General features: G+C 40.9%; 1 protein-coding gene across 1 annotated transcript in view; it reads left to right on the forward strand.

Annotated features, from left to right (window-relative positions):
* The window catches only part of MEGF10 (multiple EGF like domains 10), a 148,996-nt gene that overhangs the window by 120,718 nt on the left and 7,301 nt on the right, over positions 1 to 20,977 (forward strand). The window contains exons 16-24 of the mRNA XM_018565052.1: positions 559 to 661; positions 5,148 to 5,294; positions 6,262 to 6,396; positions 7,410 to 7,538; positions 10,886 to 11,014; positions 12,732 to 12,860; positions 13,368 to 13,496; positions 16,971 to 17,207; positions 19,612 to 19,739. Of these exons, the coding sequence (XP_018420554.1) occupies positions 559 to 661; positions 5,148 to 5,294; positions 6,262 to 6,396; positions 7,410 to 7,538; positions 10,886 to 11,014; positions 12,732 to 12,860; positions 13,368 to 13,496; positions 16,971 to 17,207; positions 19,612 to 19,739 (1,266 nt within the window). The remainder of the gene's footprint in view (positions 1 to 558; positions 662 to 5,147; positions 5,295 to 6,261; positions 6,397 to 7,409; positions 7,539 to 10,885; positions 11,015 to 12,731; positions 12,861 to 13,367; positions 13,497 to 16,970; positions 17,208 to 19,611; positions 19,740 to 20,977) is intronic.

A 20,977-nucleotide genomic window follows, 5' to 3' on the forward strand; every position in this document is an offset into this window, starting at 1 on the left:
GCAGCGGCTGGCTGTCACTGACACAGCTCCGCAGCGGCTATGAGGGGAAATGCGCTGTGGCCGCTGCTGAGCTGTGTCTGTGACAGCCAGCACCCCCACATGCCATAGCGACCCAGGCGGCGATTGTTACGCCACTGTCAGCAACGTACAATCACTTTGAGGCACTACTAGCAGGATACAGAGTCTGCAGATGAAGAGTCTCCTATGAACATATATAATTACAAGCTATGATCCAAACATAATTTTTAAAACATTAGCACACATTAATGTAAAATAAGGTTATATCAGCCGTCATTCTGCTGCCTTTTCCCTCCAGTGGTTGCCTTCTGACTGCACAGCAAAGTAACAAAAATGTATCAATATTCCAGCAGAGGTGGGGAAGCTATTTAATGCAAACATGTGATTGGTATGAGTAATCTTTAATGCATACAGTGGGAAGTTTTTGGCATTGGTTGTTGACCCTTGCTGTTTGGTTTAAGATTATCTAATTTTGAAACAGCTGTAATAAGTGTATAAAGTGCATAAGTGTTATAAAACGTTTGGTATTTGTATTTCTAGGATGGCACGTATGGAATGAACTGCTCTGAACGTTGTGACTGTAGCCATGCTGATGGCTGTCATCCAGCTACTGGGTATTGCCGCTGCCTGGCAGGATGGGCAGGTAAATGATATGACTGCATGATGGGTGTTTAAATTAAGCCATTTTTCATGGGGTTTGTTCACGCCATTGTTGTTGTTTATTGACTGAAACTGTTTGGCTAGACTGGGCATAGATTTAGCACTGAAGAACACATATATTGTTTTAGAGTTCATAAAACAATGGTATTGAAGCATTTGGTGCCAGGCTATGATGAAAGTGCTAAAAGAAGAGTTGTAAAGGGTTGTTTGTTAGGTTAAGTTAAAGGGCAATTTAAGATTGAGGGTCATGTGTTAGAGCTATATTAATTGTTAAGGAATCATTTTAGGGGTTGGGGGTCATTTTAAGGATACAGGTGGTGGTGAAAATGTAGATGTTTCGGGGAAACCTAAAAGGTAAGTAATAGGCAGCAGTGAGGGCAAGTAGGTCACTGTTTTTAAATAAACATGATTTAAATACTTCACAAGAACCAGCTTTTATCGGTAAGAAGCCTGAGTAAAGAGCCCGCTTCAGGGAATCACTTTCCACTTTCTGCCCTCTTGATTCCATTTTATAACTGCATTGATTTGCATGCTTTGCCTTGATGCTATCATTATCACTATACTGTAGTAACTATTTCCAGTGTTTTATAACAGGATTACAAACAAACTTTGTGTTTATTTAAAGGAGAAGTATGAGGTGAGGGATTTCCATTCATCCTCATAGTTAGAGCCGACCTGTGACAAAGAAGCTGCCACAGATCTACTCTATCGATCGGGAAGTGACCAGAAACGATCCGCTCACTTCCCGATCATCTCCCTGCAGACCCTCCAGCACTGAGCTGAGGAAGGAATGTGGGAGGGGGCGGGCACAGCTGGCTCTGCCTCCAGATAGGCAGCGCCAGCTGTCACTCACGCAGCTGGGTGGATCTCGACAGTATTGTCGGGATCCGTCCCGGCTGCGCTGCTCTAAGCATATAGCAGGCGATAGCGCGCGATATACTGAGCTTTGGGAAAAACACTTACCCCATAGTTCTCTTTTAAGGTGTTGGAAAAAAAACCTGTGTGTCAGAAATATTGGATTGATCTCTGCTAGAAATACTAGTTGCCTGGCTGTCAATGGCTTCAGTACTTTGTGAATCACTGACCTAGAACAAGCATGCACATCCGACATAAGTCATAGCAAAGAGAGAACTCCTGATCTGCATATGTGTTCCAGGTCAATGCCTCAGAAAGTATTGAAATCAGTGGATCAACATGACAGCCAGTGAAGTAGCATTGTCACAAAAAGTTATCAGCTATGGCAGCTTCCATATTGTTCGGAACGTTTTCCTTAGTGTAGTTTAATCTTTGCAAATTCAGAGGGTATTTGTTCACCATGTTTAGCATCACATTTTACAAATTTGTTACAATACAATTCTGTAAAAAACAGTTCATAGATTTATTTAGATTTTTGGTTATTTGTTTAACTAGTGACTAGTAATTATTTTTGATCGGACGGTCCCCTTAAAATTTAACGGAGTCTGTATGTCTGGGATAGCAGATTATATAGACATGAGATGATTAAAAAGAGTCCATAACTAACTAAGTAGGTCCATTGTTCCCTTTATACAATGGCCCCGGGCTCTTGTATTGACGTGACTTCCTTGTCTGATTGTCATTTGCTCATATATTGCTTTGCTCCTCCACACATTGGGGTCTATTCACGAAGCAGCCGAAGGACCTAGCCGTAGCTTTAAAGCCGTGTTATAATAGAAAAAAAAATTAAATTGTTACCCATAAGAATGCATTACTAGATTCCTATTGGCTATTTCAATTTGCAATAGCCCAAAAATTAGTTTTTTCTATTCTGCCACGGCTCCGTGTCAAAATAAAGAAAAAAAGAAAAAGCAGTGTTTCTCTCCTGTGGGAGATTCTTTTTTTTGACGGCAGCAGAACCGCCGGCCAATAGAAAACTGTTGGGAGGAGCTAGCTGTCATTGCCGCATCGTTTTCTATTTATTTTTTTTACTTTTTTTACTATTTTTCTGTTCTGCTCGGTACCTCTGAGGGACCGAGCAGAACAGCCGAGCGGCATTCGGCTATCCACTCACTGCTGTTCAGCATCTATAAGAATAGACTGAACAGCAGCGAGAAGCCTGCGGAGGTTCGGCTTAGCCGATCCAGATGTTGGGTCGGCTGAGTCGAACTCCTCCTGCACTTTGGGTCGGCCGAACATGCTCAGAAGCCACGTGAAGCCACCCGATGTACGGCTGATTTCAGCCGATATACGGCTGAAATCAGTGGTACCAGCCTGAAGTGAATAGCCTAACAGCGCTCGGATCACTTCAGGTCGGTCTTTATCTCGGCTGCCTACGGCAACTTAGTGAATAGACCCTAAAGTCTTTATGCATTGCATGGTCAGGTCTGTAATACCCTAAATGTTTTATGGCCAGCTCATTTAAGAATTAGAGTTGAATTGCCTGGTATCTAGGTTTAATGCTAATTTAGTTAAAACCTTCCATAACCTCACACTAAAAGTGTATGTAAAGGCAAAAAAATTTCTTGGTTTTGGGTTAGACCCTCCACCAAGTTTTTTTTGGAGGTCTATGACCCCATTGGGAAGATTTATACTTCGATTTGTCCTGCTGACCGTTCTCACTAAGACAGAAAGTAAGGGGATCCTACATTTTAGAAGTGAGGGTAAATCTTTAAATTAGGACAAATGTTCTGGTGACAACTGTCTAAGATGTTGCACCCCCAATCTAGTGAAACCTTCACAGCAGAACACAGACAGCAAAAAATAAGCTGATAGGGGTTTTAGCCTTTTCCCCACTCTATCCAAAACAAAAAAAAAGGTTTGGGCTATTAATAGACTTTATTAGACTTTACTTTTTTATTACATTTTCAGACAGAATGTGCACTTTATGTACAACGTTCCTTCAAATTGTTTTCTAAAATAAAAGCCAGCAAAATATAAGAGTGCCATATATTCTTTCTTGGCGAGTGTGGTTGCTTTATGGTCTATAGGAAAAGAGTGATATTTTTTAGAGCTGCTTCTTGAGAGGGAATGTTGATTGCACAAGACGGCTACAAGTGCAGAAGGCATAAAGACCTGAGCACTTCTGAGCGGCTGGGTAAAGTTTTATCATGAGCCCTCAGTAATTGCCTAGCAACAGGTCCAGACCATCAATGGTCTCTTTGTCCTGGTCCCTGGCAAAAACATTCCTTCACAAATCTCCTTATCGACACTAGAACAGACCGAATCTGTCAGCTTACTGGAGAAACTGCATCAACAATGAGCAGTAACTTCTACATATATAACATCCATGACATATAGAGCCAATGCACCTTCTATGGTCCATTTTTAACTTTATGATTGAAGTAAGATCCTCCATGCATTTTGTAACTCAGAGTTCAATTTTTTGTCAACTTTTTCTTTCTTCCAAACAAAGAAACAAATGATCTATTCAGTGGTCCGGCAGCTTTGATTGTTAATGCGGAGCAGACACAATGAGATTTGGGATGCTTGCTAGCATGACTGTTAATAGCAGAATTTGTTATCCGTTCTGTCCCTGGAGCACAAACGTAACATCCATTGCAATCTTAACATTGTAAAGCAGTCTGAGGTTATAATTAAGAGTTCGCATTATAGGTTTGTTCCTGGCTGGAAATTAGTGGCTCAGTTAGGGATTTTCTACTATAGCACAAGGAAGGAAAAAAAAACTTTAACAAAACACGGGACTGTGAATGAGCTCTGCAGTGCAGCACTGTGTGGCGGTCAAATGACGTGATTTCCTCTGTGGCCTTTATCATTTGTTATGGGATTAATAGTAATCTGCTCTTAGCTAATTGGAAATTAACCCCATGGCTGTGTAACAGCAGTAAGATAGGTTTTAAAGAATACCTTGCCAGTGTATATAATTACTTTGAATGATTTGAATTCTTTTCTGCCTGTTAGGTAGAGACAGAATGATGATAAAACCAGCTGCTAAAACAATGTATACAAAAGACCCTCTTATATAACACTGATACTTTTCTCATGAGACTATACAGGGGTAAAATATGGTTTTAAATAAAGTTTCTGGATTATACAAGCTTATTCACTTAAAAGGATGGAGACAGTATTCATAGCTGTCAGTATATATCTGCTGAGCAATAAAAAAGAGAGCAATTTATTTGGGTCATTGTTATGTTAAAAGCAATGAGCAGGAATGAATATAAGTATAGCTACATTTTTGTACTTATTGTTTGCTTGAAAGCATATTTGGCAGAAATGGGTAGAAACATGTATCAGTTTTCGGCCTACTTCTGCAGACTACTACTACCCCTAAACTCCTGTTTGCGACATAAAGGTTATCGTTACTATGTAGGTTACTATGTACGACTAAACCCTGAAAACTAAGTTAAATGTATGATCTAGCTGAAAAAGAGGTGGTATTTGGATAAAAAAAACAAAACAAGATAAACACATCACTGTTGGTACAGTTTTATGTTAGTGCATTATAATACAATATACTTCTAATATTCATTTACTCATATTCATTTACTCAGGTATGCACTGCGACAGTATGTGCACTGGGGGACACTGGGGACAAAACTGTTCGCTGTCCTGTAACTGCAAGAATGGGGCCTCCTGCTCACCAGATGATGGCATTTGTGAATGTGCACCCGGATACAGAGGGCCAACGTGCCAAAGAAGTAAGTGATTTCTATATGGTTATGACAGTTAAAGTGTATCTACTTTTCAAACTATATGTTTCTGTTTTGGATAGAATGGGTAGTGTGGCATTATAACCTCTTTCCGGGTTTTATTGTTGGCAGTGTGGCCACTGTGCAGATTTACCATCTCTATTGGTCTTAGTGGCCAATGTTACCAGGACAGAAAGTGATGGGCAATCCAAAATGTTATGGTTGTCACCAGAAAAGGAAATGGGGGGATATCTTCATGAAGGGATTTCCCTCACTGTGGACAGATCTATCATTTCCTGTTTTGTTTAGGGACAGAAAGTGTGAATGCCCTGCCATGGGAGTTTACTATCTCCTACTCAAACTCGGAAAAAACTGGCTTTGACTTTTACCTTTTCTTACTATATCCAAAACTGAAAAAAAAAAAAGTTTGGGGTCTAGATACACTTTATCTAATAAAGTGTCTCTTCGCTCCTTTAGCTCCTCCAAATACCTCCTGCTCTCTCATCACCTCCACCCATGCTCACCAACCAGGATTTCTCCAGAGCCTCTCCCATCCTCTGGAACTCTCTACCTCAACTTATACAGCTATCTCGTAATCTGCCTGCCTTTAGGCGATCTCTGAAAACTCACCTCTTTAGGGAAGCCTGTATCACCTCCTCTTAAAAACTGTACATCTACTCCTCCAACCAGCTCATCCTGCACAGATATTACCTTCTGTATCACTTGCCCCTCCTTGTAGATTGTAAGCTCTCGCAGGCAGGGTCCTTCTAATCCTTTTGTATGGTATTGCATTGTAATTGTACTGTCTCTCCATATGTTGTAAAGCGCTATATAAAACTGTTGGCTCTATATAAATCCTGTATAGTAATAATAATAATAATAGTAGTAATAATAATAAATTATCATTTACAGACATCTCACACAGACTTGGTATATGGATCATTTTTATTAATCATCACGATATGTTTATGTGCAGTTTGTTCTCCAGGCTTCTTTGGACATCGGTGCAGCCAAGCTTGTCCACAGTGTGTCCACAGCAATGGTCCTTGTCATCACGTGACCGGCCAGTGTGACTGCCTTGCTGGTTTCATGGGCTCACTCTGCAATGAAGGTGAGTCACAGTGTTGTAGATGACACTTGGCTGTCTACAGCTCAGGAGGAAATCCACTCAACACTTTTTAGGCTCAATTCACAAAGCTAACACACAAGGATAAATATTCTTATTTTTTTTAAAGTGAGCCAATTTCAGTTGAGTCCAATGGCATTTGAAAAGTATAGCAACATACTATACTGGAACTAGAACTAGAGTTCCTTAGACTGGTGATAAAGCTTTGTGAATTGAGACGTTTTTGTATCAATTTTGGTTACACAAGACAACTTGATGATAACTGGCATGCCATTGTGTGAAAGAAACTCTATAGTCCAATTCAGTGAAAATAGAGAAAATAAAATAAAAGAGAGAAAAGAAAAAAAAAGAAAAAAATTGCGTTGTCAGTAGCAAATCACAATTCATTTTTCAGCTTTTTACAAAAAAGAAATGAAGGGTAGAACCCAGCTCAGATTTTGTGCTCATTTCCTTGACTCCAATTTTAAGAAATAAGCTATTTTATATTGTTATAGACTTATGACCAATATACCTGATTTATTGAAACCAAAAAAAATGAGCATAAAATTGGAGTTGCTGTCTCTAGTAACCAATCAGGTTTCACATTTCTCTTTTTTTGGGGGAAAAAAGAATTCTCCACATGAAAATGTATCTCTATCTTGCTAAGACTTCTCCTCACAATGTTACGATGTGGGTAGTTCTGAACCAGGATAAAAAGCTTAGCTATATGATGCAGTACAAACTTTCAATTTTTTTCTGTGCTGTCCATATGTAAATAGGATGTTCAAGAAAAAAACAGAGTATGTCACATTTGTAAAGTATTTTAGTCCCTAGATGAAAATGAGCAGTTAACCCTTGCATTGCAGGTGTAACCCCACCACAAGGGTTAATATTTTTTTCTTTAACTGGTTGCATTTTTGTGATTTTTATTAATTCCTGATTTAAATACACTTTTCCCTTGTCTTAAAAACAGCATGATCAACTTTGATTACAACTAAAACATGTCTTTGTCCTTTTAGTTTGCCCCAGTGGCCGGTTTGGGAAGAACTGTGCTGGAATTTGTACATGCACTAACAATGGCACCTGTAACCCTATAGATGGCTCATGCCAGTGCTACCCTGGATGGATTGGCAGTGATTGCTCTCAACGTAAGTGTACCATGTTTGTTTGCTTTTTTTATAGTAATATTAAACCCTGCAGTGTAAAAAACAAATAGTGCTGCTGATCCGAGCACTTACCATGTCTGATATGTATATTTCTTTTAAAGCCTTTCATTCCCCTTCATTCTATATATCACTTTTTAAGGTACCTTCTCAAAGTGCTTTACAAGAGAAACAAAAACAAGAACAAAGGATATATAAAATAAACAAAAAAAATAACAGTTGGGTGAAGAGAATTCCAGATTTTTGGAGCATAACAGGAGAAAGCCCTGACTCCAATAGAGTTTCAGGAACACATAGCAGACCAGAATTAGTGGAGTGTTGGTTACAAGGTGATAAATGGTCAGACAGATATTGGGATGCCATGCCATGCGGAGCCTCATAGGTAAGCATGAGGGTTTTGAAGTCAATGTGAAACCTGACAGCTAGCCAGTACAAGGACTCGAGGTTAGGAGTAATATGATCACTTGCATTAGACCTTTGGATTCTCAGGTATTCAAAGATAAGTCACAAGCACTCAGTGTTATAGTATGCAAATAAAGATATTTTTACCGCAAATCACGTCACATACAGTAGGTCAATAAGCCAACGTTTCAGGACCACAAACATCAGTGACACAGTGACTAGTCCGAATTTTGGACATACTGCAGTCTGTTTAGTGTGGATTTACGTACTCCACCAAGTAGAGCATTGCAATAGTCAAGTTGGGGGAAATGTATTAATCGGCCTTTCAGCCACAGTGTATGATAACAAAGGGTGAGCAATATTTCTAAAGTGAAAAAAAGATATGCTGACAAAGTTCTGTACATGTGAATCGAATGCTAAGCTAGCAGCAAACATCACCCCAACATTTTTCAGTTTAGACTGAAGCCTAAGTTCAGTACCATCTACAGATACAGTTGTAGGACTGGCTTCACATGTTTGCTTGGGGGTCGCAGACTTAAAGGAGAACTATGAGGCGAGTGCTTTTCACTCACCTCATAGTTCTAGCCGACCTGTGACAATGAGACTGTCACAGGTCGGCTTAGTAAAAGGGAAGGTGAGCGAAAACACATACCGGCGTTCGTTCACCTCTCGATCCTGTCACAGCTCTCTGCCGTGACAGGGGAGGGGCTGGATTCCTCCCTCCCCGCTCCGATCCGCCAGCGCTGACTGGCGGAACGGACGGGGGAGGGGGCGGGTACAGCTGACTCTGCCTCTGGATAGGCAGAGCCAGCTGTCAGTCACGCAGTTGGGCGGATGCAGACATAATTGTCGGGATCCGCTTCCGCGTCTCAGTATACCGCGAGGCGCGAGCAGCTGCTTGCGGTATACTGCGGGGTCTCAGTATCCCGCGAGCTACAGCTCGCAGTATACTGAGCTTAGGGTGACGGGAGGACGCTAGTTTGTGTCCTCCCGTTACCCTAAGGAGAACTATGGGAAAAAGCCTTAACCCCATAGTTCTCCTTTAACACAGTTTGGTTGAAGGAAATTTTGAGTCATCCATGTTTTTATGTCACAGATACAGTTGGATAGGAGAGAAACAGCAAAATAAGAATCCGGATAAGTGTGGTTGTATATTTGAGAACCATCAGTATAGAATTGATAACTGAGGCCATGTGATCTTAACAGCTGCAGATAATGTATTGGCCAATGTTATATAGGTGGATAGTAATATATTAGAGTTCAGTGCTACTTTGATGGTGGAAAATGTATATTTGTCCTGGTACATATTATTGTGCTACGAAAGAATAGGTCAACAGTGTTTTGTCCGGGGTTACACTGGTTACAAGACAACGGTTCATTAAGTTAATGTTAACCGAGAAATGATGTGGAAACAGTTGAGGCATCAAATTCAATAATGAATTATGAGCAATTAGCAGGGAAAGTAGGGCACCAAAGAGATCGGCACTTAATTGCATTTTACACATTTTTCAACCTCATGAGGCCAAGTAAGAAGTAGAAGTAGATTCTTTAGCCAGTCTTACTGCCCACAAGGAAGGAAGCTGGAAGAGTTATGACACACTTCTAATAGAGGGAGCTGAAAGGAGCACGCTGTATACAAGCCATTGTAAAATAATCCAATTCATGTGGAAAAGAAAAGATCTTTCTGTTTCACATATTATATGTCCTGATGCTCTGAAAGAGGATGTGATCTATAATATACTGCCACTTCAGATGTCTGTTTATTGGATTTCTGAGACAGGAAAACCATACTTTACACATTTGAAAGCAATTTTATATTGTTACACTCGTATTCTGATACTATATTTTCAGACTGAATTGTTTTTTAACAGGCAGTAAAGACTTTTCCACTTTTCCACTGCGGAATGATGTTTATAACTCCTTTACAGTATATCTTCACCCAAAAATTAAACTGTATATGTTGCAGCACACCAATGTGGTGGCTGCATTAGTTTTCACTTTACAGGCTAAGAATGTTTTTAGCAAGCACAGAAAATTAGCTTGCCAGAAATGCAGAGTCTTTGTCACTTCCTGTGAGCTGAGCTGAATGCACAAAATGTCTGAAAAAACTAATGCAGCCATCAGGATTAATGGCTGCTAAACTGCAAAATGTTGCATTTTTGTTTTTGGGCAATCTCTAGATATAGAGAATAGAATAGGGAATGATTAAAACTCCCATCAGATTTTTGCTGTCTATGTCCCATTGGGGAGATTTCCCCCTATTTCTTGTCATGATAAAGCACCATGAACTTTCTCTTCTGGTGGTAATTATAAAGTTTGTGTTCTGATCACTTTTAGGGACAATGAACACCAGGATATTCAGTAGACAGTAAACCTACTCAGTGGTGACACTGACAGAAATAACCCCTCATACTCTACCCCAGGGGTGGGGGACGTCCGTCCCTCCAGCTATGGTGAAACTACAAATCCCATGAGGCATTGCAAGATCCTCACAGCCGCAGGCATGACTCCTAGACACAGATGCAAAATGGAATTTGTAGTTTCACCAAAGCTGGAGGGCCAGAGGTTCCCCACCCCTGCTCTACCCAAAACTAAAAAGAAAAAAAGTTTGCACTTCAAGCTTATTTAATCAGTGAGTATTTGCATCCAATGAGATACAGGCTTATAGATGTGTGCCTACTCTAGAAGGTGAAGAATAATTTTTGATTGGTTACTGTGGATTGTTCATGTACTGCCACTGCTCACATCCTCTGAGATACTGCAAACCATCTCACAGTATCGGTAGTGAGCCCTAATACCATTACAATGGTTATAAAAATGTGGAATGCAGAATACTGGATTTTTGTCTTTATCTGTGTAGAAGTGACAATTTAAGTTTTTGTTTTAATACATATATTTATATATATATATATATAAATCTTGTGTTTTAGCCTGCCCTCCTGGATACTGGGGCCCCAACTGCATTCACACCTGTAACTGCCATAATGGAGCATACTGCAGCGCATATGATGGAGAGTGCAAGTGTTCCCCTGGATGGACTGGCCTGTACTGTACTCAGAGTAAGATCTATCATTCAGTTTAACTGGATATAGTGTGTATTAGACATGTGCGATTCGTTTCGTTCCGATTCGAAATTCGGACGAATTTTCGGAAATTCGGACATTCGGATGTATCCGAATTCCGAATTACAGATATAACGAATGCAAACGAATCCGAATTTCCGTTTCCGAAATTCGGTAGCGGTAGTTCGTTTGAACGTTCGTTTCGTTTTAGTTTCTTATTCGTTTCGTTTGTTGGAGCAAAGTGACATTAGAGAAGGAGAAAAACATTTATCCCCCTCAAATGTCACTTTGCTGCAAACGAACGAACGTACGAATAAGAAACGAAAACGAAACGAACGTTCAAACGAACTACCCCTACCGAATTTCGTCCGAATCCGAATTCCGAATCCAAATTGACTTTCACACCCGAATCCCAAAAAACGAAATAACACAAATCCGAATTTAAAACGAAACGAAACTAATTTTTTGGCAGTGCACATGTCTAGTGTGTATAGTCATGTGCGAGAATCATTATCAGTAAGAGAGGTGGTTGGTTAACACACAATGCAGACATACCATAGTAGCCAGTCAATTAAAAGAGACGTAAAGCCAAACCTTTTTTGTTTGATTAACTTCTCTTTTGGGTCACAAGAGTACATTTACTAATGCAGACCTGGGACCCAAAGTCATAATATAGTGGGCTACTGTCTGCTAGATGCTGAGAGTGTAGAGCCATACTGCTGCTGGGAAAGATCCAGACAATATTGTTGGGATTGACAGCTACCTCTACCTCTCTAGAGCCAGAGTCAGCTATGCCCACCCCCTCCCCTGTCTGTCCCTCCAATGAGCGCTGGAGTAACAGAGAGGGGAGGGGGGAATCCTTGTGGGGAGCGGTGACTGACAGTCACTGCTCTCAGCAGGGAGAAGACCACAAGCTTAGTGATTGGAAGGGCCCTCCCTACCATCTTGTCTTGATTTGTATTGTGATTGTAATGTCTTCCCTATATTGTAAAGCGCTGCACAAACTGTTGGCGCGATATAAATCCTGAATAATAATAATCAGCGGCTTGTAATCGCTCAGCTCTGTCACACATCAGCTCTAAGTATTGGGAAGATTATATTTTACTCTCCCAATATTTTTCATTTAAAGGAGAACTATGGGGTTAAGGCTTTTCCCCATAGTTCTCCTTAGGGTAACGGGAGGACACAAACTAGCGTCCTCCCGTCACCCTAAGCTCAGTATACCGCGAGCTACAGCTCTTGGTATACTGAGACGCCACAGTATACCGCGAGCTACAGCTCGTGGTATACTCAGACGCTGCAGCTGAAGCGGATCCCGACAATTATGTCTGGATCCGCCCAGCTGCGTGAGTGGCAGCTGGCTCTGCCTATCTAGAGGCAGAGCCAGCTGTACCCGCCCCCTCCCCCGTCCGATCCGCCAGTCAAGGGGAGGGCGGAATCCAGCCCCTCCCCTGTGACAGGATCGAGGGGTGAGCGAACGCCGGTATGTGTTCGCTCACCTCACAATCTACTGAGCCGACCTGTGACAGTCTCATTGTCACAGGTCGGCTAGAACTATGAGGTGAGTGAAAAGCACTCACCTCATAGTTCTCGTTTAACTACAAACAGTTCACATCACTATGTGACATTTGTAACTTTCATTCATATGTGATGTGTGTATTGTGATATTGATAGTGAACTATTGTTTATAACAACATGTTATTCATGCCCCTAGGGTGCCCATTGGGTTATTTTGGAAAAGAATGTTCCTTGGTATGCCAGTGTCAGAATGGTGCTGACTGTGACCATATAACTGGACAATGTACATGTCGCACAGGATTCATGGGAAAACACTGTGAACAGAGTAAGTCTGGTAGCTATGATTTGTATTTTTAGTTATGGCCCTTGTATGGATATAATGTGTAGATCCACTAGCCTATTATGTTTAATGCATTTAAATTAATTCACATTTTTAAAATATTTACATTCTTTCAGTAATAGTATTTTGTTTAAAGTGGACATAAATCATGTTGCTATGTATTTTAACCACCACCCTCCACGGTCTATAATCTAATACTAAAGAAAATCTGTGTCATATTAACCCAACCAGCTGTAGGTTCCTAAACTCAGTCCTGTTTGCTGATCACATGGGTGGTCCCATATTGTGACAAAAATATTTCCTTTTGCCAATAGCAAACTGTCATGCTGCTGCAGCTATAACAAAGCTGATAATAGGTAAAGGACTGCACTTTTGATAACAGGTTAGGTTGTTGACTGTATCAGTTCAGAATTGTGTAAAATAATGTAGGTTTTCAAAATCCTGCATTTGCATCTAAATATGTATCCCTTATGTGCCCTGTATTGTATTTAGAGTGCCCACCAGGATCCTATGGGTATGGCTGTCGACAAGTGTGTGACTGTCTCAATAACTCCACATGTGACCACATCACTGGAACTTGTTACTGCAATCCAGGTTGGAAGGGTACAAGATGTGATCAAGGTAATTGTGTTAAACCTTTTCATCTCTTTTTCTTAAGCTTTTTATGTTACGTCATCATTATGGCTAGGAATACAGGCATCTGACTTCAAGACAAATCCTGGCCCTTAAAGTGAACCCAAGCCCAAACTATACACACTAAAGTATTTACAAATTCTTAATGAGCAGTAAAAGCTCTAATCTATCTCTGTAGCTACAGGCATTGTGGGGAAATTCATTTTCAAGTTCACAACAGTGGCAGGGAAATGTCAGCTTCTTTTCTATGAGAGCAGATCTTGGCAGCCTGCCAGACCTCTAACCTTCCAGGTTATTTGGAATATGGGTTATCTCTCACAAAGGCATGTGCAGTTGGGCTCCAGGCTGTAGGAGAGGCTGGCAAAGTAGAGAGGGGGCGGGAATGTGGGCAGGACATTAGAAAGGAGGGGGTGGAGCTGGGAGGGAGTTGTGAAATAAACAGTGCACTAGTTTCTGAGAACAGTGCTTCTGCATGTGTGACTACAACAGGATATACTAGCAAGGCAGACTGAAATGTGGACACAGACAGCATACAGCATGTATTTAGAGTGGAATATGTTTCATCCCTAATTATGCCTTATTGAAGTATATCTGAGCCTAAGGACAAAAATATAATATATTGCAGTTTACCAGTCCTTAGATGTAGGGTTGGTGCATTCATTTTATTTTTTTAGGCTAAGCACATTTTCTACAAGTACAGAAAATACCTGATGATCCTGCCAGAAATCTCGCATCCATGTCGCTTCTTGAACACTGAACAAAAACCCCCTCCCCCGTCCGATCCGCCAGTCAGATGGCGAATCGGAGCGGGGAGGGCGGAATCCAGCCCCTCCCCTGTGACAGGATCGAGGGGTGAGCGAACGCCGGTATGTGTTCGCTCACCTCACAATCTACTGAGCCGACCTGTGACAGTCTCATTGTCACAGGTCGGCTAGAACTATGAGGTGAGTGAAAAGCACTCACCTCATAGTTCTCGTTTAACTACAAACAGTTCACATCACTATGTGACATTTGTAACTTTCATTCATATGTGATGTGTGTATTGTGATATTGATAGTGAACTATTGTTTATAACAACATGTTATTCATGCCCCTAGGGTGCCCATTGGGTTATTTTGGAAAAGAATGTTCCTTGGTATGCCAGTGTCAGAATGGTGCTGACTGTGACCATATAACTGGACAATGTACATGTCGCACAGGATTCATGGGAAAACACTGTGAACAGAGTAAGTCTGGTAGCTATGATTTGTATTTTTAGTTATGGCCCTTGTATGGATATAATGTGTAGATCCACTAGCCTATTATGTTTAATGCATTTAAATTAATTCACATTTTTAAAATATTTACATTCTTTCAGTAATAGTATTTTGTTTAAAGTGGACATAAATCATGTTGCTATGTATTTTAACCACCACCCTCCACGGTCTATAATCTAATACTAAAGAAAATCTGTGTCATATTAACCCAACCAGCTGTAGGTTCCTAAACTCAGTCCTGTTTGCTGATCACATGGGTGGTCCCATATTGTGACAAAAATATTTCCTTTTGCCAATAGCAAACTGTCATGCTGCTGCAGCTATAACAAAGCTGATAATAGGTAAAGGACTGCACTTTTGATAACAGGTTAGGTTGTTGACTGTATCAGTTCAGAATTGTGTAAAATAATGTAGGTTTTCAAAATCCTGCATTTGCATCTAAATATGTATCCCTTATGTGCCCTGTATTGTATTTAGAGTGCCCACCAGGATCCTATGGGTATGGCTGTCGACAAGTGTGTGACTGTCTCAATAACTCCACATGTGACCACATCACTGGAACTTGTTACTGCAATCCAGGTTGGAAGGGTACAAGATGTGATCAAGGTAATTGTGTTAAACCTTTTCATCTCTTTTTCTTAAGCTTTTTATGTTACGTCATCATTATGGCTAGGAATACAGGCATCTGACTTCAAGACAAATCCTGGCCCTTAAAGTGAACCCAAGCCCAAACTATACACACTAAAGTATTTACAAATTCTTAATGAGCAGTAAAAGCTCTAATCTATCTCTGTAGCTACAGGCATTGTGGGGAAATTCATTTTCAAGTTCACAACAGTGGCAGGGAAATGTCAGCTTCTTTTCTATGAGAGCAGATCTTGGCAGCCTGCCAGACCTCTAACCTTCCAGGTTATTTGGAATATGGGTTATCTCTCACAAAGGCATGTGCAGTTGGGCTCCAGGCTGTAGGAGAGGCTGGCAAAGTAGAGAGGGGGCGGGAATGTGGGCAGGACATTAGAAAGGAGGGGGTGGAGCTGGGAGGGAGTTGTGAAATAAACAGTGCACTAGTTTCTGAGAACAGTGCTTCTGCATGTGTGACTACAACAGGATATACTAGCAAGGCAGACTGAAATGTGGACACAGACAGCATACAGCATGTATTTAGAGTGGAATATGTTTCATCCCTAATTATGCCTTATTGAAGTATATCTGAGCCTAAGGACAAAAATATAATATATTGCAGTTTACCAGTCCTTAGATGTAGGGTTGGTGCATTCATTTTATTTTTTTAGGCTAAGCACATTTTCTACAAGTACAGAAAATACCTGATGATCCTGCCAGAAATCTCGCATCCATGTCGCTTCTTGAACACTGAACAAAAACCTCAAACCATGCTATTAGCATTCCCAGTTCTTTTCTGTGAGCTATACAACACTTCCGCCAATGTTGTGTAGATGAGAGGAAGAGGCGTTTGTAGTCCAAATTGGAGAGCACCTAGGGTGACAAAGGTGCATGCCTCTAAAGATACTGTACAGTGAGTGAGCGTTGTCACCTTAGGACAGGAAGTGCGTTACTGGCAGGATCAGCAAGTAAAAATATAGGAAAAAAGCCTGAAAAAAAGAAACCTACAGCAGCCACCACATCTGAGGACTGGTAAGATGCAATCAATTACATTTTGGTTCTTAGGTTTTAGAGACACTTTAACCTCTTTTGTCTCTAGTCTTTGGTTCTTCCTCACTCTTTCTTTAGCTAGACTTTTTTCCTTTTCATTTTTGGTACCGTTCATATACAAGCTTTTTTATGTTTTTCCCTAATTTTTATTATTTTTCTTTCATTTTTGTTTTTAAAAAAGTACAAACACTACATTTTGTTTTATTTGTTAACTGGCCTGGTCTGCAGGTTCATAAGCAGCCTTAGGTTATTCTGCAGATCCAAAATATGTTATTTTTAATGCTAGTATAAAACAGGATAAAGCTTTTAAGCTATAAATGATTGTACATTTTTATAACAGAGTTTATATGAATGGAGAATCAATTCTATGCAAAGAATATAAAATTGTCTTTTCTGCATACTGAGCTGTCTGTATTGTAATTTGCGGCTATGATAAATACACAAATGATCCTTTTATAATGTCCTCTGTTCTCCTCTGCACCCTCTGAAATCTGATTTGATTTCCTCTTTATTGTTACTGGTATTTTACTTCTAGCTGTTATGATAATTGTCGGGAACTTGAACAGCCTGACCCGCACTAGTGCAGCGATCCCTGCTGACACCTACCAGATTGGGGCCATTGCTGGCATCATTATCCTCGTCCTGGTTGTCCTCTTCATGCTAGCACTCTTCATCATCTACAGACAGAAACAGAAGGGCAAAGAGACAACTATGCCAGCTGTAAGCTATACCCCCACCGTCCGTGTCCTGAGCACAGACTACACCATCTCAGGTAATGAACAAACAGCTTGTTAAAGTTATTACAACTTCCATTCATTCCTGTATACTAATCATCCATCAGTTCAGGTATGCTATTTGAGAGGGGAAATTGTGTCTTGATTCATAAAAGATGTCAGCTGAATAATATGATATTCATGCATCCTGATAATATACCATATAGTAAGCTAATGGAAGAATGTGATTGATAATGATGAAGCTTTAATATTGATATCAGTTGAAAGCAGTGGAAAAAGCAAGAATGATGCGCAAAGTGCAGTAGCCAATGACCATCATTAAAAACGTATCTTTTAAATGTAGTGCTTTGTTTTATTTCTGTTCATTGCAGCAGCATTGTTCTTTGTGTCTGACTTTTTAAAGGGCCTGACCACCCAAAAGGGCCTGACCATCCACAAAATACTAAAATCTCACAGGGTTATTCACAAAAGGGTGCAGAGTTTGGAGAAGGCAGGAGAAGGGAACAATCTAGGACAACATAGCTGACCTGGAAAGTGAGCTGAATTGGAGAATGTTTCCCAATCAGCTATGTTGTCCTAGATTGTTCCCTTCTCCTGCCTTCTCCAAACTCTCCACCCTTTTGTGAATAATCCAGTGAGATTTTAGTGTTTCGTGGATGATAGAGAGGGAAACCTCTTAATGGTTGTGAGAATATGTCGTGAAATCTCTGCGCTAGTGTTCCCTGGTCTGCACACCTGCTGTGATCATAGCAAGGGGTTTTCACTTTTTCCCTGCTGGATTTTTATTTTATATTATGGAAAATACAGCAGGTGGAGTGGAAACACCCCAAGATGGGCAGGAACACTCCAAACTCTACAGTGGGGAACAATGGTGTCAGGTACTGTGGGAGGAGGCCTCTAACCTAGCTCTAGCTAGTATCTATACTTGTACTTGTACCTAGTATGGTACTTGGTATCGGTGCATCCCTAATTTCTATGAAATAGTTTTTTGGCAACACTGTAACTTAACTATACTTAGTGTAACTTAAGTATATGGTGCACATGAACATATACACTTCAGCACATGATCCCACAGGCAGGCACACTCTTAGGAATGTGTGCACAAGCATGCCAATGGCAGTGTCATATACATTTTAAAGCTCTTTAAACAAAGAGGGGGTTATTCACTAAGGAGCCGAAGGATTTAGCCGAACGTTCGACTAATCCTTTGGCTCGCTTCGGGTGCAGGAAGCATTCGGTTCAGCCCGAACGGTGAGTAATTGAAGCAGAGGTGATGCTGTAATGAGGAAGGTAAGTTTCATTGACAATTAGGGGTCTATTCACGTAGCTGCCAAAGGATATACCCGTAGCTTCGGCCGATCCTTCGGCTAGCTTCGGCCCCAATAGCCCGTACAGCTCCCGAACGTGGCCGAGCGGCTCAGTCGAGCCGAACGCATATGCCTCGGCCGCACTGAAAGCCGAAGCTGGCCGAGCCGAGACAGCCTGCTTCTGACAGCTGGGCGGAGCCGCCGTGATCTTACGGCTGGCTCCGGCCACTTGCAGAGAGATCAGCGTCCCTGGTTACCTGCTAACCAGGGACACTGATCTCCAAACAGCAAACTCTCCCTGGCGCTCTGGGAGTCTCCCGCTCCTGGCCGCCAAGGAGGGAAACACTGTTGTTTCTTTTTTTTTTATTCTGACACTGAGCCGTGTCAGAATATAAAAAAAAACAAAAAACATTTTTACCCATTGGAATGCATTGCTAGATTCCTATTGGCTATTTCAATTTGCAATAGCCAATAGTAAACTAGCATTGTACCCGCCCTCTGCTGCAGTTCTCCATCAGGTCCATCAGCCGAGGGCGGGTACAATGCTAGTTTACTATTGACCGAACAGTGTTCGGCTCACTTCACTTCAGGTCAGTCATTCACTCGGCTGCCTACGGCAGCTTAGTGAATAGACCCCTTAGAGACCCCTTTTCAATGAAAATGAAGTAAATTGTTGCCCTCTACACATTTTGTGTGTCCTTTGGGATGTTTCTGGATGGCATATGATGTTACCATCTTCTGCTTCTCAAGTACATTCCATTGTCCTCCCAAGAAGCAATTTTAGGAAATGTGTCAGTTAGACAATCTGAATGGAAAATTCTTAGCAAGGTACATTTTTGAAGGGAGAGCACATGTACTGTATTAGACATGTTGAATGAAAATGTTGCAGCAAGAGCATATCATATACAATCATAGTCGAGGAGAGCTCTATGTATGGTGAATGGTTGGATCTCCTAACTTTTATATAGAGTAGCTACATTTCTTATATTATTAAATTGGATTAAATGAAGCCATTTGAAAAAGAAAATGTTAAATTGTATAGAGTGATGGAAATATATGGTACATATGAAAAAATGCAAATTGTTTAGAAGTCACAAAAAGTGTATGGTGACATATATTTGTTTTTTTACTGCAGATACCCTTCCGCACACCAATGGGGGAAATTCGAACAGTCAGTACTTTTCTAACCCAAGCTACCACACATTGAGCCAGTGCACAACTGGTCCGCATATTAACAGTATGGACAGGATGATGGTTTCAAAGGTAATGAAAGATATGTTAACTTAGAATACTATAATGAGGTTTCCTGGTTGGTAGCAAGCTCTGAAACCAATAATGTTATTTTGGACAAAGCATTATCACACAGACCCCAATAGCTCTTACTCATATGCATTTGTGGCCTCTGCATGTGTTTCCTGGGTGCAGAGAGCCTTATGGTGACAGAAGTTCATAGTTTCTAAAGCCATAGGTTGCTGCAGCCTAGGCTTCACTGACCCTTTTAGGTCGAAAAGTAGTTAATGCCATTGTTGTTAAAGGTGACTATCATGATTAAAAGCTTTTTCTTTACCTATTCAACAACATTACAACGAAGTTTACAGAGTACATAGAGCCATTCAGATTAGTTCCTGTTCTACAGTAGTACTCACATTCTAACACCCCTGTAGAGAGAACATTGGGGTTGTGGTAGGAAGCCCACACCAACACTGGAAAGAATGCCAGCACCCAAAATATGGCATGACAATGGCAGTAGTATTACCCATTGCCCACCATGTTACCAATGGCTTAGAAACAGCTCCGGGATTGAGATGTACCACTAGGTACTGTGTTTCCCCGAAAATAAGACACTGTCTTATATTTTTTTTGGCTCAAAAAAACACACTAGGTCTTATTTTCGGTGTAGGTCTTATTTTTTTTTAATGTACAACAATCCACACTTATTCATGTAGAAAGGTCTACATGTATTCATGTACAAAAATATGGTGATTTAGGGGTGCCGTACCTTTCCAAGAGCAATTTGCTAACCAATTGCTGGCCAGAATGAGCGAAGTGCACTTTCACTATCAATTCCTCATATGCCGAGGCGGCATCGTCTTATGCGGCTCTGCTCCCTCCGTTGCCGCCTTGCTTTCTCTAGCGCTGGCTTTGTTGGCACCGCTGATTCTCTCCCGCAGCTCTTCAAGTTCCCCCTTATGCCACCACCGTCCCTGGGAATGGTCACAACAAGGTCTTATTTTTGGGGTAGGTCTTATATTTTAGCAATTCCCAAAAATAATACTAGGTCTTATTTTCGGGGTAGGTCTTATTTTCGGTGAAACAGGGTATGCATTCCTTGATCACGTTATTGTGTAAGCCAGAATTCTACCCCTATCAGTTGTGATGTTTTATAAAGTCTGCCATGGTGTGCAGAAAAGAGGTGGTCACTCCTTGCAGGCTTCTCAATTGGACAGGATTATGTCTACTGTAAAACATGTCTGATGTACATCAGATTTTATATATATATA

This window comes from Nanorana parkeri, unplaced genomic scaffold (genome assembly GCF_000935625.1).
Source record: "Nanorana parkeri isolate BGI_ZX_2015 unplaced genomic scaffold, ASM93562v1 scaffold809, whole genome shotgun sequence".
In the NCBI taxonomy this organism is placed as follows: Eukaryota; Metazoa; Chordata; class Amphibia; order Anura; family Dicroglossidae; genus Nanorana; species Nanorana parkeri.